This window comes from Alexandromys fortis, unplaced genomic scaffold (assembly GCF_014885135.2).
Source record: "Alexandromys fortis isolate MF-2015 unplaced genomic scaffold, M_Fortis_MF-2015_v1.1 scaffold_56, whole genome shotgun sequence".
Taxonomy (NCBI): domain Eukaryota; kingdom Metazoa; phylum Chordata; class Mammalia; order Rodentia; family Cricetidae; genus Alexandromys; species Alexandromys fortis.
Window position 1 is genome coordinate 587,710 of NW_026067935.1, and position 14,624 is coordinate 602,333.

General features: G+C 43.1%; 1 protein-coding gene and 1 pseudogene across 4 annotated transcripts in view; one reads left to right on the forward strand and one right to left on the reverse strand.

The window, feature by feature from the left end:
- The window catches only part of Rabgef1 (RAB guanine nucleotide exchange factor 1), a 58,458-nt gene that overhangs the window by 22,040 nt on the left and 21,794 nt on the right, over nucleotides 1-14,624 (reverse strand). For all 4 annotated transcript variants that reach the window (XM_050146413.1, XM_050146411.1, XM_050146412.1 and 1 more), the window contains exons 2-3: nucleotides 7,894-8,076; nucleotides 3,684-3,850 (exon numbers count right to left, since the gene is read on the reverse strand). In XM_050146413.1, the coding sequence (XP_050002370.1) occupies nucleotides 3,684-3,850; nucleotides 7,894-8,072 (346 nt within the window). In that variant the 5' untranslated portion in view covers nucleotides 8,073-8,076. The remainder of the gene's footprint in view (nucleotides 1-3,683; nucleotides 3,851-7,893; nucleotides 8,077-14,624) is intronic.
- On the forward strand, nucleotides 8,391-9,637 carry LOC126504334 (eukaryotic translation initiation factor 1-like; annotated as a pseudogene).

The following is a 14,624-nucleotide window of genomic DNA, read 5'->3' on the forward strand; positions in this document are numbered from 1 at the left end:
CAGAGTTTGCACATCTACTTATATTCATTTCGAGTTTCTCAAATAGATACACAATTTGTGGTTCAAGTCCATCCAGTCAAACAGGATTCTCAAGCTGTCTATCACCCAGCTAAACAGTATACAAGGCTTTCCAGCTGAGAAACCCTGGGCCAAAAGGAAAGCCGTAGCTCAGCTATCTTCAAGGAGCACTTAGTAGGTGCCAGGCACTATGCTCATTAACCACTCATTAATTCTTAACAATTTCACAAGGTGGGTGATAGTACCACCTTACAGATGAATCTTAGCGAACTTACCACTTACCTGTCCAATGCTAGTAAAAGGAAGAGCTAGGATTTGAAACCAGATTGGAATCCCAAGCCCAGGCAGGTTCTTTATAACTATACTGTACCACCCTATTATTATTGCAGCATCTGCTATTTCAACCTAAATAGTCCTGGAGGGGTAAAAAAAAATGGATTTGGGCTAAAAAAAATGGATTGGGGCTAAGAGCAGAGCACACACTGCTCTTCCAGAAGACCCAGTTTAGTTTCCAGCCCCCACACTGAATGGTTCACAAGCACCCATTACTCCAGCTCCAGTGGACCCAAGGCCCTCTTCTGGCTCCCTGGACATGACACTCACATGCATACACTCTTACACATTAATAATAACACCACCACCAAAGAGGAGGGTAAAGTATGCTGTATGCTGTGAATGCTACTGGTTAATAAAGAAGCTGTTTTGGGCCTGTGCAGGGCAGAATAGAGCTAGGCAGGGAAAACTAAACTGAATGCTGGAAGAAAGAAGGTGGAGTCAAGAGACACCATGTAGCCACCAGAGGGGAAAGATGTGAGCTGCCAGCTAGAATCTTCTGGTAGGCCATGAGCCTCATGGTAAAATATAACCAAAGATATAAGAGCTAGCAAGCAATAGGCTTTAGGCTTAAGTGATTGGCCAAGCACTTAAATAATATAGTTTCTGAGGGGTTATTTCAAGTCTGGGTAGCCGGGAACAAATGGGCAGCCTCCGCCAACAGGAGGGCACAACTGTGCCAGCATGCCAAGACAGTAGGATCACTTAAGTCCAGGAATTGGAAGCCAGCATGGAGAACACAGTGAGATCTTACCTCAGTCATTCAATAAGTCAGTAATTCACCTGCTATGAATGCTTGTTAGAAGGACAGACCAAATATTATGTCAAACTTAATCTTTGATATATGAAGAGAATAATACCCTTGCTAATTTGATTTGAATGGTTATGAAGAATAAAGGCAGCCTGAGAAGGTGGCAAGGGTCATGTATTTGCAGAATAATCATGGAAACCTGAATTTGACTCCCAGTACCCACTAAAAAGCCAGGTGAAGTGTCATGTGTCTGTAATCCCAGCAATAGGATGGCAGATACAGGAGCTCACTGCCAGTCAGTCTGTCCAAACTGATGAGCTCCAGGTTCACTGAGCGACCCTATCTCAAATAGTAAGGTAAGAATAATGAGGAGCTGGAGAGATGGCTCGGTAGTTAAGAGTACTGGCTGCTCTTCAAGGGAACCTGAGCTAAATTCTCAGCACCCACATGGCAGCTCATAATTGTCTGTAACTCCAGTTCCAGGGGATCTGACACCCTCACACAAATGCACATAAGATAAATTTAAATAAATTATTAAAAAGAAGAATAATGAAAGATACTCAATGTTGACCTATGGTTTCCACACCCACGCACACACAAATGCACATACCCAAACAAACATGTACACTTACCACACACACACACACAAAGTCTTCAAATCCCTTAGGAGATTGTCTTTGTTTGAACCACACTCTCTTGGCTTAAGAGCTTTCTTTTGTACTACTAATATAAATAAACTAACAGGAGCGCATATAGAGGAAGTAAAATACAGTCACAGAATAACAAAGTTGACCATGGGTCTAGACTGCAAGTTGAAGCTGCCCCTACTATCAGCTGAGTGTATTCACACAAAGGCCAACAAGCAAGCAGGCTCAAGTGGAAAGCTTGCTTGCAAACTTACCTAAGTAACCTGTGACCCAATGCCTTCATTTAGAAATGAAGGATTTTTACAGACTTTGAAGCTTTCTTATTTTTTTCCCCCCAGACGCGGTTTCTCTGTGTAGCCCTGGCTGTCCTGGAACTCACTCTGTAGACCAGGCTGGCCTTGAACTCACAGAGATCCGCCTGCCTCTGCCTCCCAAGTACTGAGATTAATGGGCCTGGCTGACTTTGAAGCTTTCTACCCACAAAAACAGCTACAATGTTAAAAGGCTAAAGTCTAACTCCTAACACTGAAAAAGCAAAAGGCAGGTGTGGTGGTGGTGTGACTCTTACTCCAGCAGGTGATGAGGGCAGAAAGATCCCAAGTTTAAAGTGAGCCTGAGCTACACTGTGAGTTCAGTAAAGTTCTCTGCTGTACAGTATGAGAATCTCAGTTCAACCCTCAGAGTTCACACAAAAGCTGGGCATGGTGGCACAAACCTATAATCCCAAATCTTGGGGGATAGACAAAGACCCCTGGGACTCAATGGCCAGCCAGTCTAGCTAAATCAGGGAGGTTCAGGTTCATTAAGAGAATCTGCCTCACAAAAATAAGGTGGAAGCCAGTCAGTGGTGGTGGCAGCAGTAGCGGTGCTGCACGCCTTTAACCCAAGCACTTGGGAAGGAGAAGCAGGCGGATCTCTGTGAGATCGAGGCTAACCTGATCTACAGAGTGAGTTCCAGGACAGCCAGAGATGTTACACAGAGAAACCCTGTATCAAAAAACCAAAATGAAAAAAGAAAAACATAGAGAACAACCAAAGAGACACAATGACAATCTCTGGCCTACACAAGTATACGCGCAAACACACACACAAAAGGAGATGAATGAGGAGCTGGAGCGATAGCTCAGTGGTTAAGATCACTGACTGCTCATCAAGAAGACCCAAGTTTGATTCCCAGAACCTACATGGAAACTCACAACCATTGTAACTTCAGTTCCAAAGCATCTGACATACCAGTCACAAAGCAGTTCACAGACATACAAGTAAAAAATAAACAAATAAAAATTTTCAAAATAGATGAAATAATACAAATCCATCTATAAGAAAATACTTAATATGAGTTACTCAAGAGCCCCAAATGAGCCTTCTCCTATCTGATGTTCCCTACTAGCATAGGAAATAAACTTTGAGAGAAAAATCTCTCAGGTGACTTTCGATTCCAGAAAGAGCCACTTCTGATAATTTATGAACAGTGGTTATTACACATGGAAAACAAGGCAGAAGAAGGAGGAGGAGGAGGAGGAGGAGGAGAAGGAGGAGGAGGAGGAGGAGGAGGAGGAGGAGGAGGAAGAAGAAGAAGAAGAAGAAGAAGAAGAAGAAGAAGAAGAAGAAGAAGAAGAAGAAGAAGAAGAAGACGACGACAACACTAAATAGCCAATAAGAGGTAGTCTGAATGAAAATGGAGAGCTTTATAAACAGAGCTACACATTTCAACTCCCTTTAGTTCTCCTGTGGAATAAATAGCTTCTTTAAAAGACAGTAACTTTGAGTAAAAGAGAGTATATTTCATGTATTGTTTGACCATCAAACTAGATTTCTGTGTTAAATCTGAACTAGAATTCTCTTAGGCTTACAGATGTAAAAGACTGAGTCCACCTCTTTCTAGATCTAGTCTGTTGTTAATTTAGTCACACAAGAAGGAAAGAGAAAATTACCTTTCTTGGATCCCACCCTGGAAGAGGCACTGAAGAACTTCTTCACTGTGGTGACCTTCCGGGTCTTCTCATTGGTTTTCTTTTCCTCGAACTTGGAGAATGTGAGGGACTGGGCTCCTTGGCTGCTCTGGCTGCTAGCAAAGGCCTCTTCCTCCTCCCGCTGAAGCCTGAAATTCAGGGAGAGGATTGTGAATGACTGGAGTCTCCTCTCCAAGCTTTCCCAGGGTCTAAGAGATCCTGTTTAAATGACTGAAGAGGAGCTGAAGACTTCATAAACAGGAGCTAAATATACCAGGTGGGTCTGAGCCATTGAGCACACAGCTGTAAGATGAAATTATATAGCTGCTGAAGATCCAATGTATGGGTTTAACACCCAGCACCTCAAATAAATAAATAAATAAATAAATAAATAAATAAATAAATAATAATAAACCAGGTTTTACACTTTTAATCTCTACATTTGGGAGGCTAAGGCAAGATTGCTGAGTTTGAGGTCAGCCTGGGTTATAGACTAGGACCCTGTCTCAAATTTTCATATTAAGAAACAGCTATAGTTGGGCAGTAGTGGTGTACACCTTTAATCCCAGCACTTGAGAGGCAGAGGCAGGTAGAGATCTGAGTTCCAGTCCAGCGTGGCCTACAAAGTGAGTTCCAGAACAGTCAGGACTACACAGAAAAACTCAGTCTTAAAAAAAAAAAAAAAAAAAGAAAGAAAAAGAAAGAAAGAAACAGGGCTAAAGGAGGCTGCTGAGATCAATGTAGGAGCTAGACAGGTGGCTCAGTGTCCAAAAGTACTTGTTGCTTGTGTAGAGGATCTGGGTTTGGTTTCCAGCACCCACATGGCAGCTCACAACCTCCTATAACTCCAGCTCTAGAGAATCTGACATCCTCTTCTGGTCTCCTCAGATACTGGACACATGTGGTATACTTACATACATGCAAGCATCCACATACATAAAAATAAATCTAAAAAATATAGAAAGAAATGTAATTTTAAAAATGTATGGCTTAGGATGACGACTGCTTGCCCAACACTCACAGAGTTCTGCGCTCGTCCCCGCACTGCGCACACGGTGGCACACACTTGGGGGGTAAAGTCCAGGGTTATCCTTGACACGGTAAGTTTGAGGTCAGCTTGGGAGACAAGAAAGAGCCTGCCTCAAAACATCGGCCAACAAGGTAGCTCAGTAGGTCAGATAAAAAGGCTCGTGCCACCAACCCTGATGACCTGAATTCAATCCCCAAAGCTCATAAAGCAGAAAGAGAGAACCTCTGACCTCTATGGAGACAACCCCTCTCACAAAACTAGACAGACAGACAGGTAGATAATTTTTAAATTATAAAGATTATGAAACGTATGTATGTTATGGAGCTGGAGCGATGTCTCAGCAGTTAAGAGCACATACTGCCTTGCAGAAGACCTGAGTACAATTCCTAGCACCCACACTGAGCAACTCACAGGGAATCTGATGGCCCTGACCTCCTCAGGTGCTTGCTCTCACATGCAAATACACAGAAACATACACATATGCACATAATTAAAAATAAAATTAAGTATCTCTTTGTGTGTGTATACATCACATATATACGTGTCTGTACATATACACATATGCATAAACGTATATATGTAATATATATTATTTAAAAGATAAAAGCAGGCTGGAAAGATGACTCAGAAGTTAAGAACACTTGCTGCTCTTGCAGAAGACCCAAATTCAGTTCCCAGAACCCATGTCAGGAAACTCACATTCACCTGTAACTCCAGCTTCAGAGAATCTGACTCCTGTTTCTGGCTTCTGCAGGTCCCCATACACATGTCATACACTCACAAATAAAAACTGAATCCATCAGTGGTGTTGGACAATAGGAGAGATGGCTCAGATGTTTAGAGTACTTTTTCTTTCAGAGAACCTAAATTCAAGTCACAGCACCCCACATGGTGGCTCACAAACATCTGTAACTCCAGTTCCAGGGGAATCAAACGACCTTTCCTGAATTCCATAGGCACCAGGCATATGTTACACACATACATGCATGTAAGCAAAAACTTCATATTAATAAAACAATAAATCTTTTTTTAAAAAAGCTTTCATGGTTGGGCAGTGGTAGCACACACCTTTAATCCCAGCACTCAGGAGGCAGAGGCAGGCGGATCTCTGTGAATTCGAAGCCAGCCTGGTCTACAAAGCAGATGCCAGGACAGCCAGGACTGTAACACAGAAAAACCCTGTCTAGGAAAATCACAATAAAGAAAGGAAGAGAGGGAGGGAGGGAGAGAGGGAGGGAGGGAGGGAGGGAGGGACCTTTCATAAACAAAGAAGGAAATGGTCTTGCTGGGATGGATGCAGCTCAGAGGCAGAGTACATGCCCAGCAAGCATGAGGTCTACCAATGTTCAGTCATCAGCATTGAAAATTAGGGATGGGGGGGCTGGAGAGATGGCTCAGAGGTTAAGAGCACTGACTGCTCTTCCTGAGGTCCTGAGTTCAATTCCCAGCAACAACATGGTGGCTCACAACCATCTGTAATGAGATCTGGTGCCCTCTCTGGCATGGAAATACACAGACAGTAGGAACGTTGTATACACAATAAATAAATCTTTAAAAAGAAAAAAAAAAGAAAGAAAATTAGGGATGGGATGATGTAGCTCTTTTCCCTAATTGAGAGGGACACTTCCTAAAGCAGAGTGTTAAGCAAGTGTTCTTGGAACACAGGATGGAAAAACTCCACCAGAGGAGAGGTCTAAGGGGCTACAGTGGTGACACTAGGGGCAGGTCTACAAGATGACTAGGAGTCTACTAAGCGAAAGCACAGTTTTCAACAGGAAATTATAGACATAAAGTGTGGCTTCTAGTCAGGCATAGTGGCTCACACTTGTAGCCCCAGCACTTGGAAGGCAGGGACAGGAGGATCATTGATGATGAGACTGACTGTGTGCTGGATATAATGGTCTCCAGATGATGAGGAACTCTGACTGCAAACCAACTATCATTCGGGAATTCATTGTGGGGCAAAGAACCCATAAAGATTATAAACCCAAGAAGTTACCCTGTTAATATCTATACTTTAGCACTAATGCAAGTAGCTATATAAAATTTAAGAGGCTAGAGATGGCTCCACAGTTAAGATCACAGGCCATAATTCTCTGAATTCACCCACCACAGACGAGAACGTGAACAGAGCAGTTATTCAACAAATATCAAGTGACTAGACAAGGAAAAGCAGCAAAAGCTAGCGTTTGGTTTGACCAAATCACCACAGTCTGCAGGATGTCATGGCAAAGGGTAGGCTTTCCTCCCCTGGCATTTTCCAAGCCCCTGAACACACTAGCACCATCCCTGGCTGTCCTGGAACTTGCTCCTCCTAGACCAGGCCAGCCTTGAACTCACAAAGATCCACCTGCCTCCCAAGTGCTGGGATTAAAGGCGTGCACCACCATCACCCAGCACCCACTGCACTCTTTTACAAACCCTATGTGGAGGATGACTGAATTACAAATGTTACAGACCATTTAGTTTCCAATATAGTTCTTTGCTTTGCTTTTTTTCCCTAATGATTTATTTATTATGTGTACAATGTTCTGCCTCCATGTGTCCCTGTAGACCAGAAGAGAGCACCAGATCTCATTATAGGTGGTTGTGAGCCACCATGTGGTTCTTGGGAACTCAACTCAAGACCTCTGGAAGAGCAGCCAGTGCTCTTAACCTCTGAGCCGTCTCTCTAGCCCCTTACCAGCACTTCTATCTTTTAATCTTTGTCATACTTGTATTTAGAGATGACACAGGTACTTCAGAGTAATCTGGTTTCACAAGAAAAATCAAATGGTCACAATTTCAGGACCATGTACATAACATAACTAGTACTGACTACTGTGGGTATGTCAGAAGAATGAGGACAGCAATTCTTGAGAGCCACCTGCTGAGCCCTGGAGGCAGCATATCACTCATCTTCACCACAAAGGATGCTTGCCTTCATAAGAGGTAAGAATAGCACACTCAAATGGAAAATCAACAAACACAAAATGGAGAATCCACTAAAAGAGATTTAGTAAGTGTTGACCAGAGAGCAGAAAGAATCTTCTCTTGATGATGAGCTGACCTGCTGATGCTCTTGATAGATAAGAAGCATGGCTAAGCAATGACAGGACCTTGTACCTGGTTATGTCACTGGTAGCCATACCCACCTCCATCCAGCCAGTGAGGTCCTTTTACCTTTCTGCCAGTTCCCAGTCCTCTTGGATCTGCTTCTGCCGGGCCTTGTGGTACTCCTCCCTCCAGCACTTGGAGCAGAAACCCTGCCAGGCAGGGTTCCCATAGTAACCGCATCCTTTCTTACACAAGAGCTCAGATTGATCCACATGAATTCCCCGGCGTTCAGACTTTAGGCTCATCTTCCTGACAAAAAGAAGTGAGAAAGAATGGAAATTAATTTGTATCATATTACTAAAATACAACACTCATATAGAAAAATTCAAGTGAGTCAAGATCTTCAAGCCATAGGGGAGAAAGGAAGAAGAGAGGAAAGGAAGACAGTATGCAAAGCCCAAAGTATAACATAGAAAGTTCAAGCAGAATCATACTAAAGAAAGACTTCAATCTGATGGCCTGAAAAACACAGTGCACCTCAAGAGACTAACTAATACTGGCCCCAGTCACTGAGCCGCTGCCGAGGACTCAGCTGCCTCCCCCTCGAGTCCCCTTGCTTCCCTATGCTCTCCCCCGCCCACCCCACCCCACCCCGTCCCCCTTGCCCTTCTGCAGGCCGTTTCCACCGAGGAAAAGGAATAGTATCGTATCAGAACCTCCACTCTTTCGACCCCTTTGCTGATGCAAGTAAGGGTGATGACCTGCTTCCTGCTGGCACTGAGGATTATATCCATATAAGAATTCAACAGAGAAACAGCAGGAAGACCCTTTCCACTGTCCAAGGGATCGCTGATGATTACGATAAAAAGAAACTAGTGAAAGCGTTTAAGAAGAAATTTGCCTGCAATGGTACTGTAATTGAGCATCCAGAATATGGACAAGTAATTCAGCTAAGGGTGACCAGCGCAAGAACATACGTCAGTTCCTAATAGAGATTGGTCTGACTAAGGACGATCAGATGAAGATTCATGGGTTTTAAGTGCTTGGACTCTAAAGCTTAAGAGAGGATTTCCTTGCAATGAGTAGAATTTCCCTCCTGTCCCTTGTCACAAGTTTAAAAACCTCACAGCTTGTATAATGTAACCATTTGGAGTCCACTTTTAACTTGGACTAGCGTAACTCCTTCATGCAATAAACTGAAAAGAGCTAAAGAGAGAGAGAGAGAGAGAGAGAGAGAGAGAGAGAGAGAGAGAGAGAGAGAGAGAGAGAGACTAATACTGGATTAAAGACCTAAGCATAAACTTTTAAACTCCTAGAGGAAAAGCTGGCAAGGACTTCGTCAATAACCAAAGCACAGGTAATAGAAGCAACAAAAACAGACTAATGGGATGACAGCAAACTTGAAAACATCTGCACGGCAAACAAAGCAATCAGCAGAGTAAAGGGGCAGCCTACAGAATGAGAGAAGACATTTCTAACCTCTACAGAAAAAGGTAAAACCCAGAACATTGACAATCCAACAAGATAGACAAAGAAGTAGAATAGGCAACTCTCCAGAAGAGAAATAAAAATGGCCAACAGACAGCAAGATCTTGTAACAAAAGAGCACATCATCTTCATCATCATCATAGGCTGAGAAGATGACCCAGCAGCTAAAGATTCCCGCCACCATGATTGATTACCTGAGTTTGATATCTGGGACCTACATAGGAGATGGAGAGACAACTCCCGAAAGCTGTCTACTGGCCTCCTCACATGTGCTGTGGCACACACTTACACATAAAACAAAATTAATAAAACATACTTTGTATAACGGCCAACATCATTTCACATTAGTAGGAAAGCCCTCTTAAACACACACACACACACACACACACACACACACACACACAAATTGGAGGTGTTGTTGAGAAAAATGTAAAGAAATCAGAACCCTTCTGTACTCTTAGTAGGAATGTAAAGAGATGTAGTCACCAAAGACAACCTGCCCATTTTATATAACCTGTTTTCCCAACTATAAGGCTGGGAATTGGAGGCAATTAACAACCTAGTAATCTGTGTTATCTGTAGGGCCAGGTAATATCAAGCTCCCACAACCAGGACCAAAGGTAGGTAATAGTCTAAATGGCATATATATATATCACACATATAGCCTAGGGCCTCCCCAAGCTCCCACAATCAGGACCAGAGACGGCTAACAGCCCAAATGACCTGTATGACTGAGACATACCAGATCCTTCCCTAGGCCCTCAAGCTAGCACAGGTAGCCTATCTCTAGAACCCATCTTCTAGGAAAAAGTAACATGTACTTTGAGTTGAGTTTCGATATAATTATATCTCCTTATACACCAGGGATTGTACTACACCAGAAAACTTTTCCCCAAACTGACCTGTTACTTGTTTTTATATGCTGGCAATAAATCACTTGGTACCAGATTCCCAAAGTTTGATCTAGCCTGGCTGAGTAAGTCAGGCTAAACTGAGTTGTCATTTTCATCTTTTTGAGGTTTGTTTCCCTACCTGCCATGACAATTGCAAGGGCCCCCACAAGACTTTATCTTAAAAAAATAAAATTAAAAGACAGGTATAGTGGATAGGCCTGTAATCCCAGTACTAGGGAGGGATAGGCAGGCAAATCTCTTGAGTTTGAGGCCACTCTGGTCTACACAGAAAATTCTAAGACAGCTACGGCAACAGAGACCTTGTCTCAAAATCAAAAAAAAAAAAATATTTTAGTACATGGGTTGGCAGGATGGCTCCATGGGTAAGGGGCTCACATGGTAGAAGACACAATTCTTTAAAGTTGTCCTCTGGTCTCCACAAACAGTGGCATGTGCCCAACCCAACCCTACACATAGACTATTACATAAATGAATAAATAAAAGTAAATATATAATTTTTAAATGTTAAAAAGAAATATAAAGAGAGGGTTAAGGATCTACCTCAACAGTAGAGTACTTGCCTAGGGTGTGGGAGGTTGTGTTCAATCTCCACAGTACTAGAAGAACACAAAAGTATATAAACTACTAAAAACAAGTAACAGGGAAGGTATTCATACCCAGACAAGATTACAACTTTTTTCTACTATACTATCTGCAACTGCTTGTCCAAACTAACACATCTGCACAAAAATTTCGGTGGGATCACTGTTTCCCATACTAATTAATCATGCTTATGCCTCAGCTGAGAAATTTTTTTTTTAATTTTTGAGCAGAGCAAAGGTAGATTTATTAAGAATATATGAAGGAAAATGATGAGTGAGAGAGGAGTCAAGGGAAGAATAACCTAGAACCATTAGCTATACCTTTGCTTTGTCAAAGTTCTATCTATTCTAAGGATACATTGTTTCTACTGCTCCCTTTCCATAGTGAATAAGCTTTTCTTTCCGCACAAACTGAGGGCTTCAGAAAGATAGGAAAGTATCTCCATGAGGCAGGAGAGGGGGCTCAGGAGTTAAGAGCACCTGGCTGCTCTTCCAGAGGACCTGGGTTACACTCCCAGCACCCACATGGCAACTCTCCACAGTTACCAGGTACACATGTGGTGCACAGACATACAAGCAAGCAAAACACCAATACACATAAGAACTTGTTTTTTTCTTTCGAGACAGGGTTTCTCTGTATAACAGCCCTAGCTGTTCTGGAACTTGCTTTGTAGACCAGGCTGGCCTTGAACTCACAGAGAACCATTTGCCTCTGCCTCCCTAGTGCTAGGACTAAAGGCATGCACCACCGCTCAGCTCACATAAGGACTTTTTAAAGAAAGATATTTGCCTAATAAATTTTTAAAAAATGATTAAACATATTGACAGCCACATAACATCAGAACCACCTCCAAGGAGAAGCAGTGTAAGCAGGGACATCATGGCTCGGTTGGTACATAGTTAGCTGCCTACCAAAGGAGCCATGTAAAGCATCTGCTCGCAAGAGTACACCCTCTCTGCAGGGGTGAGGAAGCCTCACAGCACAGCCCTGCTACTGTGGCTCTCTCTGACACAAGTCCACTGATCTGATTCTCAAACTCTCCTTAGAGTTCAGATCAGTGCTTCTAGAAAGCAGCTATTGGTGCTCTTCTGGAGGGAGATGACCTGATTGGCATATTTTTAAATGTATGAGCTATTGTCCCCAAACATGTGACAATTACTATAGCATCACTATAGGGTGGGCATGATGGTTCAACAAAAACCTGATGACCTGAGTTCAATACTAGGAAACCACATAAAAATGGAAGGAATTATTAACCAATTCTCCATGCTGTTCTCTGAACTTCACAAGCATGATGGAGTTCAGTCACACACACATGCACACACTAATAATAATAAACCTTCAAGCCACTGACGGAGAATGTGTCACTCCATCACTGTAACCAAACAGATGATATAAACAACTTAAAAGGACAGGTAGGTTTGTTTGTTCGTCCATCCGACAGGGTCTGACTATGTAGCTTAGGCAGCATCGCACCTGCTATGCTGCCCAGGATGACCTTTAACTTCTGAAGGAACAAGACTATTCAAACTCTACTAAAAACCAGCAACAGAGAAGGGGTTCACACGCAGGTAAGATTACACTTTTCTACTATACTATCTATCTGCAACTGCTTGTACAAATTCACCTATCTGCACACATTTTTTTTTTTTTAAAGCAGAGAAGCTGGCTCAATAGTTAAGAATGTTTACTGCTTTTACAGAGGCCCAAGTTAGGTTCCCAGCATCCATGTTGGACAGTTCACAACTGCCCATAACTCCAGTTCCAGGGGATCTGATACCCTTTTTTTAGCTTCAGCAGGAATCTGTACTCACATGCGTGCATGTAAGAATGTGTGTGTGCGTGCGCGCGCGCGCGTGCACACACACACAGTACCCATATCAAGGGGTTTAAAACTGCCTGGAACCCTGACCCCATGGGTACAAAGAACTCATGTGAAGGTCACCCAGACATGCAGAAGATAAAAATAACAACAATAAAATAATTTTAAAAAGTTTTTCCTTTTACTATTACCAGTAATTGTGAATGTTAGCTATTTTCCCCAAATGGGTCAAAAGGTAGTTCAGCACAAAGTCAGAAGTAGAAAAAACAGGGCAGAGATCAGGTACTAGACGTGCTTCCACATTCATTGTGTAAATTCTTAACATAAACTCAGGAATATAAACCATCTAAATTAATCAGAACCAGTTTCAGCAGCTCAACTCTGAAGTGATCTTAGCTATGACCTCAGCATCTGGGAGGTGTCAAGAGCTCAAGGTCAGCCTAGGCCACGCAGAAAGACCCTGTCTGAAGGAATGAATGAACAAACCTACCTTTACTTCTTGTAAATTCCTTTTTTTTTTTTTTTTTTTTTTTTTTTTNCGAGACAGGGTTTCTCTGTGGCTTTGGAGTCTGTCCTGGAACTAGCTCTTGTAGACCAGGCTGGTCTTGAACTTTTTTTTTGAAAAAAAAAAAAAGGAGAACAGCAATTGAAGGTGGTCTACCCGGCTTCCACACACGTGTACCTATCTACACACTCATATGAACATATACATACACCATACACAAAAAAGAGATGAAACTCGTACCCGACTAGTGGATCTGTGTATGTGCCAAAGTATGTACTCAGATTTCAGACCATCGTATGTTTTCTGGAGCCATCTCATGTTGTCTCTATATACATGGGTTCTGCCCCTCAGAACCAAAGCCCTACTAGCCAGAGAGGTTTGAGCACAACCTCACCCTCTGGTTGAATATTTAGGTATGCAGACACAAGGTAAACCTCAGAAGGAAGTCAGGCATAACCCAAAACCAAAAGCAGACCACAGAGATGAGTGGATGCAGAGAAAAAGACCTGACTGCCACGTGAGCTGTAAAGATAGAGAGGGCACACTGAACACTCTTCTGGGGATGCTCAAAAGTGTGTGCGTGCGCGTGTGTTCGTGTGTGTGTGTGTGGGGGGTTATGGAGGGGGAAGGGGAAGGGGATAAGGGAGAAGAGCTGAGAGGCAGAGAAAGAGAGAGAGAATGAGAATGAATGAATATGTACGGGAGAAAAACAAACCCTCAGTGAGATTGCCATTTCCCTAGTCCTGAAACGCAGGAAAAGTTCAAGTTCTGGCTAAGCAGGAGAAAGGCACAAGGGAAACCCTTCTCCTCTACTGTGTCTGGTGGTGGGTGGGTCGGTAGGGGGTATGTGCATGTGCTCACATGGAGGCCAGAGGTCAACCTCAAGTGTCATCCCTCAGGATTCTGCCCCCCCAAAAAAGGCAGGGTCTCCCACCAATTAGGCTAGGCTGACTGGACACTGAGCCTCAGGGGCCCTTCTACTTCCTCAGTGCTGAGATTACAAGTTGGCCTCCCCAGGTACTTTCCTGACTGAGCTCTCTCTCCAGCCCCCACTTTACTGCCATTCCCTTTTCTTAAGACACAGGGACAAACAACCCTGTGCATTTGCAGCAATGGCTAGAGCAGGAGCCAAACACGGGCTCTTCTGGCTGTGCTTCTCCTAGGTGGTGCCAATGTGGGGATACTTGTGGGAGTATAACACAGAGCAGAACAACTAAATCCAGTCTCCTGGACAGAAAAAAAAGGAAAGACAAGCCCCTAGAAAACAAAAGTTACAGGGAAAACTGCTGAGGCAAAACTCTCAAGAAAGAACTTTCTAAGCTGGGCAGTGGTGGTACACACCTTTAATTCCAGCATTCAGGAAGCAGTGGCAGGTGGGTCTCTATGAGTTTGAGGCCAGCCTGGTCTACAAAGTCACTTCCAGAACAGCCAGAGCTATTATTATCCAGAGAAAAACAAAAAAAGGAAAGAAAGAAAGAAAGAAAGAAAGAAAGAAAGAAAGAAAGAAAGAAAGAAGAAAGAACTTTCTGTCCAGGTATTGGGGTCA